The sequence below is a fragment of the Takifugu flavidus genome, chromosome 14 (assembly GCF_003711565.1).
Source record: "Takifugu flavidus isolate HTHZ2018 chromosome 14, ASM371156v2, whole genome shotgun sequence".
Taxonomy (NCBI): domain Eukaryota; kingdom Metazoa; phylum Chordata; class Actinopteri; order Tetraodontiformes; family Tetraodontidae; genus Takifugu; species Takifugu flavidus.
The window spans coordinates 5,756,411-5,771,012 of NC_079533.1; the positions used below are offsets into that span (position 1 = coordinate 5,756,411).

General features: G+C 43.6%; 3 protein-coding genes and 2 pseudogenes across 3 annotated transcripts; 3 read left to right on the forward strand and 2 right to left on the reverse strand.

Moving 5' to 3' along the window:
* Positions 1-1,468: 1,468 nt before the first annotated feature.
* On the forward strand, positions 1,469-2,392 carry LOC130537926 (olfactory receptor 5K1-like). Its single transcript, XM_057055060.1, has one exon. The coding sequence runs from the start codon at positions 1,472-1,474 to the stop codon at positions 2,390-2,392; it is 921 nt and encodes a 306-aa protein (XP_056911040.1). The 5' UTR covers positions 1,469-1,471.
* A 2,124-nt stretch (positions 2,393-4,516) lies between these two features.
* Positions 4,517-5,744, forward strand: LOC130537924 (olfactory receptor 52J3-like). Its single transcript, XM_057055058.1, is given in 2 exon segments — positions 4,517-5,299; positions 5,302-5,744. Coding segments are annotated over 2 exon segments (957 nt in total). The 3' UTR covers positions 5,476-5,744.
* Positions 5,745-6,511: 767 nt separating this feature from the next.
* LOC130537925 (putative gustatory receptor clone PTE03) lies at positions 6,512-7,684 on the reverse strand. The gene has a single exon (XM_057055059.1). It carries the CDS (start codon positions 7,682-7,684, stop codon positions 6,740-6,742), a length of 945 nt encoding a protein of 314 aa, XP_056911039.1. The 3' UTR covers positions 6,512-6,739.
* Positions 7,685-7,849: 165 nt separating this feature from the next.
* Positions 7,850-10,334, forward strand: LOC130537725 (putative gustatory receptor clone PTE03; annotated as a pseudogene).
* An 860-nt stretch (positions 10,335-11,194) lies between these two features.
* On the reverse strand, positions 11,195-12,949 carry LOC130537726 (olfactory receptor 52E4-like; annotated as a pseudogene).
* Between the last annotated feature and the right edge of the window lie 1,653 nt (positions 12,950-14,602).

The window sequence follows — 14,602 nt, forward strand, 5'->3', positions numbered from 1 at the left end:
CTATTTATGGACTGTTCTCACGGTTGGCCAGAGTTGGCGTGTTTTGTTGTTTTCGGAAAACCCCGGCTATACCCTCCTGGATTTTTGTGAGACTGTTTCCTTCGTGGATAACTTTTGAACCCGTTATCGGATTATTGTTTTGTCTTAATCCTTCATGGACTGCTTTCGGCCCCGCTCGCGATTTTTGTCGTAAGTTTACATTCCCTGTTTTGATTAAGAACCGAGTCGTGGTCTCCACGCCTCTCTTTGAGTTCTATAAACTTTAATAAAGCTTCTCGGAACGATACGCCACTGTGTCCTGCCTGCTTTCGGGTCCTGATACAACCACTCGTAACAGGTGAACTTGCATTTCTCGGCTTTGATGTACAGCTTATTCACCAGAAGCTGTTCTACAGCCAAACAAATGCGCCGGATATGCTCCTTGTGGGTCTCAGAAAAGATGAGCATGTCATCGATATAGACAAACAGGAATTGAATGTATCATGCAGCACCGCATTGACCATAGCCTGAAACATAGCAGGAACATTAGTTAATCCAAATAGAATGACTAGATATTCAAAGTGCCCCAGGGGCATGTTGAAAGCTGTCTTCCACTCATCTCCCTGCTGAATCTGGACAAGGTGATAGGCATTTCGCAGGTCAAACTTGGTGAAGAAATGGTCTTTGTGAAGAGGACTGAAGGCAGCATCCAGAAGAGGAAGAGGGTACATATTCCTAATGGTAATCTCATTAAGAACCCAATAATCTATACACGGCTGTGGGGAGCTAACCTTCTGGAGTCCAGAATCTGGAAAAGAAGCAGATTAAGATTTTGGTGAGACATATAAATTACAGAAACATTTATCAACAAATTATAAAATAATATATTGCTTGTTTTCACGTTTGTTAGAATGATGATAATAAACGCAGAGGAAAAAGAGGCGGATGTCCTTACACGTGACACTTTGGCTGGTAATGTTGTTTGCTGAGTGGTTGTCAAGCAACAGTTGATGTGATGATGAATGAAAACACAGATAAATCTGTGTACGGTGAATGAGGGGGTTTCTTTGTCGGCTCATCTTCCCTGTTGCTGCTTTCCTGTGGATCTCAGCTCCAGAAGGTCAACACAAAAGTCGATCAGCAGATTTCTGTTTGTGAGAAAATGTGTTGTTTTTCAGCCTCCTGCAAAATTTAGAACAGAAAAATCTAATATTTCAATTTTCTGTGTGTATGTATTAGTCAGATCAGGTAAGGAATCTGTCTTAAATGATGGATTAGACACAAATGTGAAGTTATTTAAATGTTAGAAACTGTGTTAAGGTAAATGAAAAATATTTAAAATCAGTTGGATTAGATTAATTTAAAAAGGCATAAAGCATTTAAGATGATTCATTATTTTAACAGTGCCTCAAACACCAAATCTAGAAGAAAATCAGTTGACAAAAATAATCACATGCAGTAATTTAACGAAAGAATCTTTTTTATTTAAGCAATGGAAAACCTTACAGTCAAGGACAGCTTGTTAATTATAGAGGGATTAAACATTCCCTCCTCTGTTCCTGCATTTGTGATCCTCTTCTTTGTGTATGTCTTCATCATGGTATCTCACAGCAGCCTGCTGGTGCTGATCTTCAGGAGCAGGAGCCTCCACCAGCCCATGTACCTGCTGCTCTGCAACATGGTTTTTAATGATGCTTTTGGGGCCACCATAATAATTCCTCAGTTACTCAGAAATCTCTTATTAGCACCTTCTGCACGTTACATTTATTACATGGAATGTGCCATTCAGGCTTTTTTTGTTCATCTATATGGAAGTGCCTCACACTCTATTCTCATGATCATGGCCTTCGACCGCTATGTGGCCATCTGCAACCCCCTGCGTTACATATCTATCATGACCAACATGATGGTGGTGAAGCTGTCAGTGGTGGCCTGGGGTTCAGTCTTCATCCTGGTGCTGATCCTGGTGGGCCTCAGTGTCCGTCTTTCCCGATGCAGGTCTGTTGTATTGAACCCATTCTGTGACAACGCATCTTTGTTCAAGCTGTCCTGTGAAAACATCCTGCTTAACAACATCTACGGTCTAGCCTACACGGTGGTTCTGCTTGGCTCCTCCATCGGCAGCGTGACGCTCACCTACATGAAGATTGCTGCTGTTTGCTTCCGTGGAAAAAACAAGGTGCAGAACAGCCGGGCACTGCAGACCTGCAGCACTCACCTGGCTGTCTACACCATCCTCCTGGTGTCAGCCTTCATTATGGTGATCCTGCACCGTTTCCCAGAGCTGTCAGACCACAGGAAGTTGGCGGCAGTCATGGGACATGTAGTTTTGCCTGTGCTGAATGCTGGTGTTTACGGGCTGCAGATTAAAGAAGTTAGACAAGGGTTCATGACTGTGCTGAATAGAAAATGAAACCTACTAATACACCAATTGAATATCTGCATTTTCATTCAGATAAGTGGAATATATATATATATATATATATATATATATATATATATACTGATGTGGGTCCCTCCTCCGTGGCTGCTGGACTGTTGCTACACCAGGTTCCTACAGTAGCGCAGGGCAGATGAATTCACAGAGCAGTAATTGTAGTCTTCATTAGATACAGTCTGATCACTTTTACACTATAAAATGAATTATATTGCTTATTTTTTTAAAAAAATAAGAAAAATGGATATAAGAAAAATAAGGTAATATGAAATAAGTAAACATTTACTTAATTTTGACAACTTTACTTTCCTTTCTCAGTTCCTTTCATCACCTCACCTGTTGGCCCGAATCGCCCCCATTCATCAGTCACACCTGCATCTATTCAGCAGTAATCAGCCACATTATTTAGGTCCGCATTGTCTCTGAATTATGCATGATGTTCCAGCCGGTTTTTCCCCTGTCTGCTCAACCGGTACGGACTCAGTCTGTTTCTAACACGTCCCTGCCACCTGTTCCAAGGGAACTCAACCTGCCGCCTGTCCCTGAACAATTTTTTTCTGCCTCAACCCTTTCTGGTTTTCTTTTTCAATAAAGACTGTTGCAGAATTTCAGATTGTTTTGGCTCTTTGCTGTTACTGTGTTTTTTATATAGTGTATTTTTGTATGTATTTCTGTGCTCTGTGCCCCTCCTCTCCTCTCCTCTCCTCTCTGCTCCTCTCCTCTCCTACCTATTCTATCCTCTACTTGTCTTTCCCCCTCTCCTCTCTCTCTACCCAGCCGGCCATCAGCAGGAGGGTCCCCCTACATGAGCCTGGTCCTGCTCAAGGTTTCTTCCTGTTGAAGGGGAGTTTTTCCTTGCCACTGTTGCTTGTCTGGGGTTAGGCCCTGGGATTCTGGGAAGCGCCTTGAAACAATTTTGATTGTAAAAGACGCTATATAAATAGATTGATTTGATTTGATTTGACTGTGTTACAGTAGAAGCCGCATCATACAAGCAATCAAAGGAAAATTAGCATGCTAGGATTAACATTCACTATAAAAAAGAGTTTACATTCAACTTTTGGAGATAAATAATGTGTCAGGGCTCTAGTGCACGTTGGTTCACTTTCAAACACTAGTGGGACAGTAACAGAAAATCGGTAATGTCTCGGTCCAGCAGGATCAACTCAATGTGTTAAAGGGAAACACTGTTGCCAAGAAATACGTTGTTCTTGGCTGAGCAAAACCCTTGAGGCATCTTCGTCCATCTTATAAAGAGTGCCCAGCTGAGGTCGTAACTGAGCACCTGCTAGGAGAAGGTGAGACCATAGAAATTTCTGTTCGTACAACCCTTCACTCAGTGATCTGTTTGCTCTTTGTGTGTCAGAAATCACATATGTGAGTATTTCTGCAGGCGTATGTCTTCAGACTTTGTCAGACTAAATTGTGTCTGTATTTACTGAGTTGTTTTTCTTTCCTCTCAACCTTTGTGTTGTCGACTATCACATAACCCGTTGGCTACGGGCGTGGTGGCGTGAGCATGCTAAGGTTTCCAGATCAGGGAGTCGGGCCCGTCCGTGTTTACAGGTTCTTTTGTTTTTATGTATTTTCTCCAGATTCTCTGCTTTCACTCAAAAACACAGTCATTAATTTCACTGTGAGAGATGTGAGTCCAGAATTGAAAACCCTGGTGGAAATGAACAAATGTAAATAACATGTATAAATAAGAGTGCAGGTAAACATGACAACTGAACCTTTCACCGTTCTTGTTTTGTTTATTGTTTATTTGTTTATTTTGTTTATATTTATTGTTTATTTCTATTTTTAGAAATGGAATAATTTAATTGTGGTTTCATTGTCTTGTTCAGGTATAATTCATCCTACATCATTCAGATGTCACATTGTGTTAAAGATTTTAGTTTAACTATATTCACAATATATTTGATGTTTTGATATATGTATGTATGTGTGTGTGTGTGTGTGTGTGTGTGTGTGTGTGTGTGTGTGTTCTTCATTATTATTATTTATTATTATTATTTTAGTTTTGACATAGAGAAAATAAAAGTGCCGCTAATTTAAGTCTTTAATTCTACTGTGTCCTACCCTCATTAGGCATGAAAAATGAATAACTGGACTTTAAATTCAGATGTGTTGCTGCTAGAGGGCCTCAAGGTCACCCGCCGGTCCTCCTTTCCTGCATTTCTCCTCCTCCTCCTCATTTACATCTTCATCATGGTGTCCAACATGAGCCTCATGTTTCTGATATTGATGGAGAGGACCCTCCGTGAGCCCATGTACCTTCTCTTCTGCAATATGAGCGTTAACGATGTTTTTGGGGCAACCACCATCATCCCTCGCCTGCTTAGAGACATTTTTCTTCCCAGTTCGGAGCGGTTCATCCTTTACAACCACTGTGCCCTTCAGGCTTTTTGCAACAACTATCACGCAAGTGTCTCACACACTGTCCTCATGATCATGGCCTTCGACCGATACATGGCCATCTGTAACCCACTACATTACAGCTCCATTATGACCAATCGGATGATGGTGAATCTGTCAGCGTGGGCCTGGGGATCAGTCTTCATCATGGTGGCGATCCTGATAGGACTCAGTGTCCGTCTATCTCGCTGCAGGTGGATTGTGGAAAACCCATTCTGTGACAATGCCACTCTGTTCAAGCTGTCCTGCGAAAGTATCCTCATCAACAACATCTATGGCCTGGCCTACACGGTGGTCCTGCTGGGCTCCTCCATCGGCAGCGTGACGCTCACTTACTTAAAAGTTGCAACAGTTTGTTTACAAAGTAAGAACAATGTGCTGAACAGCCGAGCGCTGCAGACCTGCAGCACCCACCTCGCCGTTTACCTTCTCTTGCTTCTCTCCGGCTCCATCAACATCATACTTCACCTCACCGCTTCCCTCAGTTATCCGACTATAGGAAGCTGGTACACATCCTGCTACACGTTGTACCCCCTGCACTGAATCCTGTCATCTATGGACTCCAAATCAAAGTAGTACGAGAGAAACTTATCATCCTGTTTACAAGAAACTCAAAGACTGCCACATTAATTCAACATTAATGATAATCTAATTCTTCAGGGGTGTATCCCTAAAGTTTGATGATGGATATGAAGAAACTGTGAGTGATTGTGGATATAAATGTTTAGCATCACGTCTCAAATGTAACCAGCTGCACATGATAAAAGAATCTCAGTGAAGCTGAAAATCTTTCATCTTGATAAAATCTCTGTGTTTCATTAACCATTATTTTGGAATACTTTGCTCTAATTTCTTTATTTATTTGCCAAATATGCCAACTACCTTATCCCAGGTGTGCCCTGACTCTCACCCAAAGCCACCCCAGTGCCCTACCGGGGTAAAACACTTTGAGGATGAAGCTGTGCACCTCTTTACTGCTACAAATGCCAATAAATGCTAAATAAACCTAATTAGCTTTAGACTTCAGCAAGTTGTTGCAAATTTTGCAAAGAAACCTGCCGACATGTCTTTGGAGTCCACCCGTTCACCTCCTGCTAGAGCTCACACATGCTCCACATGCATCAATGTATCAGCAACCGTTTGACTGCAGACCTGCATCCCAGGTTGTATGGGATGAGGTAGGTGCATCCTCCCCTCCCAACATCCTGAATGGGCAGATGGTGCTAAAGTGAGTGTCTTCAGAGGCTTCAGTGTAAACATCACACAATCATCATCGTTTTCCTTCAGCCACTATCAACTGTTGTTCTCACAGTCATTTGACTGTACATATGAAAAACTGAGCGTTTCTTAAATGTAAGCTAAAACCTTCGAGTGCTCTCTAGTGGTTGTCTGTACAACTCATAAACCACTTTCATTATTTTGTGGAAGAATTTGGTTACAGCAACCTCTTTTGGTTCAGCCCCTCAGCTCATACACATTTGATGAGCATGCTCATTATTTTTTATTAAGAGGAGGATGAAATTTCCTCTTATCCTTAAGTTCAATCATTTCAAAGATTTTTTTCTCTCTCGCTTGTGCATGCAGGAGTTGTGACAAGAAAGTTCAGGCACTGAGCTCATGAGTTTTAATGACATTAATAAATGATGTTTCCTCCTGGGTTTTCTGTGTCCTTCTCTTTATTTGAAGCATAAAACTTCTAATCAGCTCTGAGTGACATGGTGTTGACATGATTATTTCCTCATTTTATTTAACAGAGCTGTTCTCAAAAACCAAAACACCAGTTTGATTAAACAAGAACTGTTTAACTGCCATGTTTTCTTGTCTGCAGAATCACATAGAATAGCTGAAGAACATTTGCTTTGTTTATGATGACCTACAAATCAACAGAGAAAACTGACATTGCATTTATGAAAATGACAAACTTTTCATGTGCATCAAAGGTTTTGACAATACTTTTCTAATTTCTTTTGATTGCAAACCATAAATTATGGGATTGAGAATGCCAGGGATGATATGAAACAGAATCATGCAGAGCAACCGATAATGTGTGTGCTGAGGGTAACGATGCAAAGCAATGTTTGATAGTCCAGTAGACAGCTGAACAACAAAAACAGTCAAGTGAGTGCTGCAGGTCTTCAAGGCTTTGCTGTTCACAGACTTGTTGTTGCTGGTCACACAGACAATGGTGATTTTAATGTAGGTCAGAACGATGCTGCCGATCGAGCTGCCCAGCAGCACCGCAGTGAACGTGAGGCCATAGATGTTGTTGATCACCACACTGTCGCAGGACAGTTTGAACAGAGACGCATTGTCACAGTAAGGGTTTTTGATGAGGGTCCTGCAGCGGTTCAGCCGTATGGTCAGACCCAGCAGAATCCCTACCAGAACAAAGGCCACTGCCCAGGCAAAAACCGTCAGCTTGATCACCATTCTGTGGTTCATGATGGCAGCGTAGCGCAGAGGGTTACAGATGGCCACGTATCTGTCAAATGCCATAATCATGAGGATGGTGTGAGATGTGGTCCCGAACATATGTGTGGTGAAGGCTTGAACCACACACTCATAATAAGTGATGAGGCGTTCAGAGGGAGGGCGCAACGAGTCCACCAGCAAACGTGGAATAAGGATTGAGTTTCCCAGAATGTCATTAAAGGTCAGGTTGCAAAACAGAAGATACATGGGCTGATGAAGACTGCTGTCAATGAAGATGAGAGTGGCGATGCCCACGTTTGCAACAATTATAAACAGATAGCAAAAAAGTAATAAGAAGAAGGCAGGATAGACAGAGCCCTCTGTGAGAGTTAAGCCCTCCACCTGGAGAATGAAGCTGTTATAGGTGAAGTTTTCCATCTGAAAGAACAAAAACAGCAGTATAAGGATATTGATTAGTTTGTGACAAAACTGGCATTTCAACATGCATTAAATTACACAGCAAACCCACCAAAACAAGCCAATAGAAAATACAATCAAAGATAAATATTCAGTCATATTTCTACCAACATCAAATCAGTAAAAATGGAAATACACTTTAAGATCTGCTTTGTGATTTAGGACCCCCACATCTTTACATAAGACAGTCTGCCTTCAATATTAAAGTTGAACCGTTTTTTATAGATGCAAATTCACCCTCAGGGAATTCATTCTTGAATAACACCATATGATGTAAGATTCAGGTTTTTCTGATGGCTGTTGCTCTCTCGACCGGCAACAATCATTTTGCTTTTGGTATATTTAGGCAGCCACCATGCGAGGTGGGTCAACCATATCCCCTAGTGGAAACATCAGAAACCAAACACACAGCTCAAAAACAGGATCATAGCACACGCTCATTTTTATTGATAAGAATTTACACGGACCCATGTATATATTTTTAGCTAACCTCTTAGTTAGTGACATTATTGGCAGCACTTATGTTTTTCCCCATTTGCTGGTGGACTTGATGCGTCCTCCCTGTGACTGTCGCATCACTTTTAATGAGTGTGTGGTCAGACCTTTGCCACCCAGCTGTACAGCACCACGTCTCACACCATCCTCATAATTATGGCGTTTGACAGATACATGGCCATCTGTAACCCTCTGTGCTATGCTGCCATCAAGAGCCACAGGATGACGATCAAGCTGACCAAAGGCCAATGCCCAGGTTTCTCCCTGGGCAGTGGCCTTTGTTCTGGTGGGGATTCTGTTGGGTCTGACCATACGGCTGAACCGCTGCAGGACTCTCATCACAAACTCATTCCGTGACAATGCGTCTCTGTTCAAACTGTCCTGCGACAGCGTGGTGATCAACAACATCTACGGCCTAACGTTTACTGTGGTGCTGCTGGGCAGCTCGATCGGCAGCATCATTGGGACCTACACTAAGATCACCCTCGTCTGTGTGACCAACAACAAATCAAATCAAATCAAATCAAATCAAATCAAATCAAATCAAATCAAATCAAATCAAATCAAATCCATCTTTATTTATATAGCGTCTTATATAATCAAAATTGTTTCAAGGCGCTTTCCAGAATCCCAGGGCCTAACCCCGGGCAAGCAACAGTGGCAAGGAAAAACTCCCCTTTAACAGGAAGAAACCTTGAGCAGGACCAGGCTCATGTAGGGGGACCCTCCTGCTGATGGCCGGCTGGGTAGAGAGCGAGGAGAAGGGGGAGGACAGGTAGAGGACAGAATAGAGGAGAGGGGAGGGGAGGGGAGGGGAAGGGGAGGAGAGAGAGGAGAGGAGAGGAGAGGAGGGAGAGGAGAGGAGAGGAGGAGAGAGAGGAGAGAGAGGAGAGGAGAGGAGGAGAGAGAGGAGAGGAGAGGAGAGAGAGGAGAGGAGAGGAGAGGAGGAGAGGCACAGAGCACAGAAACACACACAAAAATACACTATACAACGGGTCAGCGGGGCCGGAGGTCATCATGCAGCTCCGAAGGCGGCGATACCTGTAAATGAATAGGGGGGATGGGGGTGGGGGAAGAAAAACTACACAGGAATCAGCATACCGGTAACTAGTCTGCTTGATGAGGAGGAGGAAAGGAGAGGAACGGAGAGGAGAGGAGAGGAAACCATGACCCAGTGGGGTGACAGAGGCCTTTCAGGTGATCATGTTTCCGGACCCCGGCAGCCTTGGCCTATGACAGTATAACTAAGATGTGACCTAACGCTTAGACGACCCCCTAAGTATGATAATTTGTCTATCTATGATAGTAACTGGAACTACAGAATTAGCAACAATAAGCTTTTTCAAAGAGGTAGGTTTTAAGTCTGTTCTTAAAAGTAGAGATGGAGTCAGCCTCCCATACCTGGACAGGGAGCTGGTTCCATAGCAGGGGGGCCTGGTAGCTAAATGCTCGGCCCCCCATTCTACTCCTAGAAACTCTGGGAACCATAAGTAGACCAGCATTCTGACAGTGGAGCGGTCTATTGGCTGATAAGGTATCACTAGCTCCTCCAGGAAGGATGGAGCTAGGCCTCTGAGGACCTTGTTGGTCAAATGAAGGGTTTTAAAAATTATTCTAAATTTAACGGGCAGCCAATGAAGCGATGCCATTACAGGAGTTATGTGATCTCTTTTGTCAATGCCTGTCAGAACTCTGGCTGCAGCATTATGGATCAACTGGAGGCTTCTTAAAGAGTTGTTTGGACTCCCTGATAATAATGAATTACAATAGTCCAGCCTGGAAGTAACAAAAGCATGAATTAACTTTTCAGCAACATGCCGTGTCAGTAGCTTCCTAATCTTTGTGATGTTCCTCAGGTGAAAAAAAGTCTGTGAACCACAAAGCTTTGAAGATCTGCAGCACTCACTTATTTGTATATTTGATCATGTTAATCAGCGGATGTATAGCCATTATTCTACACCGTTTCCCTCAGTACACAGATTACAGGAAACTTAGTGTCATCTTGTTTCTTGTCCTTTCCGGTAGCTTCAATACACTAATTTATGGAGTTCAATCAAAAGAGATACAAAAGTTTTTGAGAAACTCCACACTACATAAAAAAAGAGATCAATTTTAATTTCTTCTTTCTCAAGTGCACAAATCAGTAAATGTACTTTTTTGTGCAGGTAACAATAAATTATCGCAAAATCACAAAATCACATTTTGATTTAATGTTTATGATTTAGAAGTTGCTGCTGAAGGTGAAGGGATGGGTGTTAAAGTTAGCATATCAGTCAGCTACCGCATTTTAAATGGTCAATATTTATCATATTTGCTTTGTTCATATCCATGTCCATACTTCATGAACGTGTGTCTTGTTTCTAAAAATGGGTGTGACAAAGTCCCTCAGACGCATCAAGACTTCTCTTCTGTCATGATGTGCTACGATGTCGCACAGAAGAAAGGCTGAGACTCAATTTAAAGTTGATGACTGATGGATAGAATGTCCTAACTGACACTTTAGTGTTAATAGAGAAGCAGCATATAATGACTGTGTGTGTTACGCAGCCTGGACCAGTGACCCACATTCGCGCGCTTGTGTAAAACTCACATCTGACAAGTACCAGATTATTTCAATCAGTCATAAAAAATTCTTTCTTGTGGAACCACATGTTCTTATAGGGTCTTGAGCTGCATTATGATGCCAGAATTCACCCTGTTGAGGGCTGGATGGACCCTTACTTAGGGAATTTTCTCAGGTTCTTTTCATATTTTTATGGACAGATGTGGGGAAGGGTTCAGATTTGAGGGTCTAAGGTTTTTTTTAGCAGATATAGCAAATGTCATGGGAGGAAGTGGATGCATGGACATGGAAGGTGGAAGCTCAGCAGAGGCTTTTCTCCCTGCCAAATGTGTGCACCATCAATGTACTGGAGGGAGTCAGAAGTGCACAGACAACTTTGGAAACCCAAATTCAAATGGTTGAACTGTGCATCCTCATTTGTGTGCTTTAGTGCTGAGCTGCTTGATGATGCTAGCACGTAGCTCTTTACTGACCAGTCCGTAGATCCCAGGGTTGACGGCTGGGTGGACTACGATAAACAGGATACTGCAGAATTTCTTGACGTTGGGAGACAGTGAGGGTAACTGAAGACTGACAATTATGATGAGTGCAGCTATTCTATAGACCACATCTGTAAAGCTTTTGTTTTGATGGTGAAGTCTGTCTAATCACGTTTGATTCCATCATGCAGGATTCTCATATAGGAAAAGGTGATGATGAGGAAGACACTTGTACTCAGAGTCCAGGGCAAGGTCAGACCTAAAAAAAAAGCCATTTAAATCACCCGGGAAATTAACTCAAAACAATTCTAGTAATTCATTTAATTGTGATAACATCATCATATCTTCCTTTATTCTTACCATTTCTATACACTTTTTCAATATGTATTTAATATGTAACATATGAAAATTATATTTATAAAAAGAATGCCTTTAACATTAATTTAAAATGATGCACTGACCATAGATGTTATTTATGTGGGTAGGGCTGCAGGCCAGATCCATGATCCCACGGTTGCTGATGTAGACTTGTCGGATGATGTTTCCACACAGCTGGACGTCTACGTGAAAAGCAAAGAGCACGCCAATAGACAGCACAGCAGCGAGCCAGGCCAGGGAGCAGCAGGTATGCAGGCGAGCCGGTGTCATGATGGTGGCATACCTGAGCGGCTCAAACACAGCCACGTACCTGAGGAACAGAAAGACAGTACCAGTTTGTGCCTCAAGAAAGACATATGTTGGATGTTGGTTCCTAATTTTTTTTTCATTTCAGATATTGAAATCTGAACATGGTGGCCTGATCCCTGGCTGCAGAAACTAGCTCTAGGGACATGGAATGTCACCTCGCTGATGGGAAAAGAGCCTGAGCTGGTGTGTGAGGCTGAGAAGTTCCGACTAGATATAGTTGGCCTCACCTCTACGCATAGCAAGGGCTCTGGAACCAGTCTTCTCGAGAGGGTTTGGACTCTCTACCACTCTGGAGTTGCCGATGGTGAGAGGCGACGGGCAGGGGTGGCAATTCTCATTGTTCCCCAGCTCAGTGCCTGTATACTGGAGTAGCCTCCCTTCGCCTTCGGGTGGGGGGACGGCTCCTGACTGTTGTTTGTGCCTATGGCCCAAGCAGCAGTTCAGCGTATCCAACCTTTTTGGAGTCCTTAGAGGGAGTGCTGGAGAGTGCTCCTTCTGGGGGCTCCCTCGTCCTCCTGGGTGACTTCAATGCTCATGTTGGCAGAGACAGTGTGATCTGGAGAGGTGTGATTGGGAAGAACGCCCCCCCGATCTGAATCCATGTGGTGTTTTGTTGTTGGATTTCTGTGCTCGTCTCAGATTGTCCATAACAAACACCTTGTTCAGGCGTAAAGGCATCCACTTGCCAACTTGGCACCAGGACACCTTAGCCCGCAGATCGATGATCGACTTTGTGGTCCTGTCATTGGATTTGCGGCCGCATGTTCTGGACACCTGGGTGAAGAGAGGGGCAGAGCTGTCAACTGATCAGCACCTGGTGGTGAGTTGGCTCCGATGGTGGGGAAGGATGCCGGACAGACCCGGCAGACCCAAACATATTGTGAGGGTCTGCTGGGAAGGCCTGGCAGAGTCTCCTGTCAGAAGGAGCTTCAACTCACATCTTCAGGAGAGCTTTGACCATGTCCCGGGGGAGCCGTGGGACATTGATTCCGAGTGGACCATGTTCCGTGTTGAGGCAGCTGACCGGTGCTGTGGCCGCAAGGTGGTTGGTGCCTGTCGTGGCGGCAATGCCCGAACCCTGGTTTACACCAGCGGTGAGGGATGCCGTCAGGCTGAAGGAGTCATATCGGGCCTTACTGGCCTGTGAGACTCCTGAGGCAGCAGTTAGGTACCGGCAGGCCAAGCGGAGTGCAGCTAAGGCGGTTGCTGAGACAAAGAACCGGGCATGGGAAGAGTTCGGTGAGGTCATGGAGAACGACTTCCGGACGGCTTTGAAAAGGTTCTGGACCACCATCCAGCGTCTGAGGAAGGGGAAGCAGTGCACTGTCAACACAGTGTATAGTGGCGATGGTGTGCTGCTGACCTCAACTTGGGATGTTGTGGATCAGTGGAAGGAATACTTCGGGGACCTCCTTAATCCCACCAACGCGCCTTCCAGTGAGGAAACAGGGCCTGGGGACCTGTGTCAGGCTCTCGTATCTCCGGGTCTGAAGTTGCCGAGGTAGTCAAAAAACTCCTCCTCCTGTCAGGCCTTCCCAGCAGACCCTCACAATATGTTTGGGTCTGCTGGGTCTGTCCGGCAACTTTCCCCAACATCGGAGGCAACTCACCACCAGGTGCTGATCAGTTGACAGCTCTGCCCCTCTCTTCACCCGGGTGTCCAGAACTGAAGAAGCCTTCTGGATAGAAGGCGAAACGTCTTCAAAGAGAACAAACACAGTCCAGTTGACAGAGAAAACTACCTTGGTTATGAATTTGACTTTCACTTCTATTGTAAAAGCAACTTATTGACCTCTTAGGATCCGGACCACAGCCTGAGGTTCTTGGCTGGGGCCCTATGTGGTTGCTCCAGAGTCAAATCATTTCATCTGATATTTCTTGTGCATCCAATATTTATATTTCATGAACATTAGGAAATTGTTTCATATTTTGAAATCCAAAAAGGACAATGTTTCAAAAATATCAGGTTTTTATAACTACTGCCACAACTGCTTCCATTCATAAATGAATGTATGTATAGATCATTTTGTATTATATTTACTTAGGATTATTTAATACTATTTAGATGAACTCCAGAAGTCTCTGCAACACAGTTGAATCAGCAGCTCTTTTCTCAATCAATCTTCATTTATATAATGTCTTTTACAATCAAAATTGTTTCTAGGTGCTTTACAGAATCCCAGGGCCTGACCCCAAACAAGCAACAGTGGCAAGGAAAATCTCCACTTTAACAAGAAGAAACCTTGAGCAGGACCAGGCTCATGTAGGGGGATAAATAATGTGTCAGGGCTCTAGTGCACGTTGGTTCACTTTCAAACACTAGTGGGACAGTAACAGAAAATCGGTAATGTCTCGGTCCAGCAGGATCAACTCAATGTGTTAAAGGGAAATACTGTTGCCAAGAAATACGTTGTTCTTGGCTGAGCAAAACCCTTGAGGCATCTTCGTCCATCTTATAAAGAGTGCCCAGCTGAGGTCGTAACTGAGCACCTGCTAGGAGAAGGTGAGACCATAGAAATTTCTGTTCGTACAACCCTTCACTCAGTGATCTGTTTGCTCTTTGTGTGTCAGAAATCACATATGTGAGTATTTCTGCAGGCGTATGTCTTCAGACTTTGTCAGACTAAATTGTGTCTGTATTTACTGAGTTGTTTT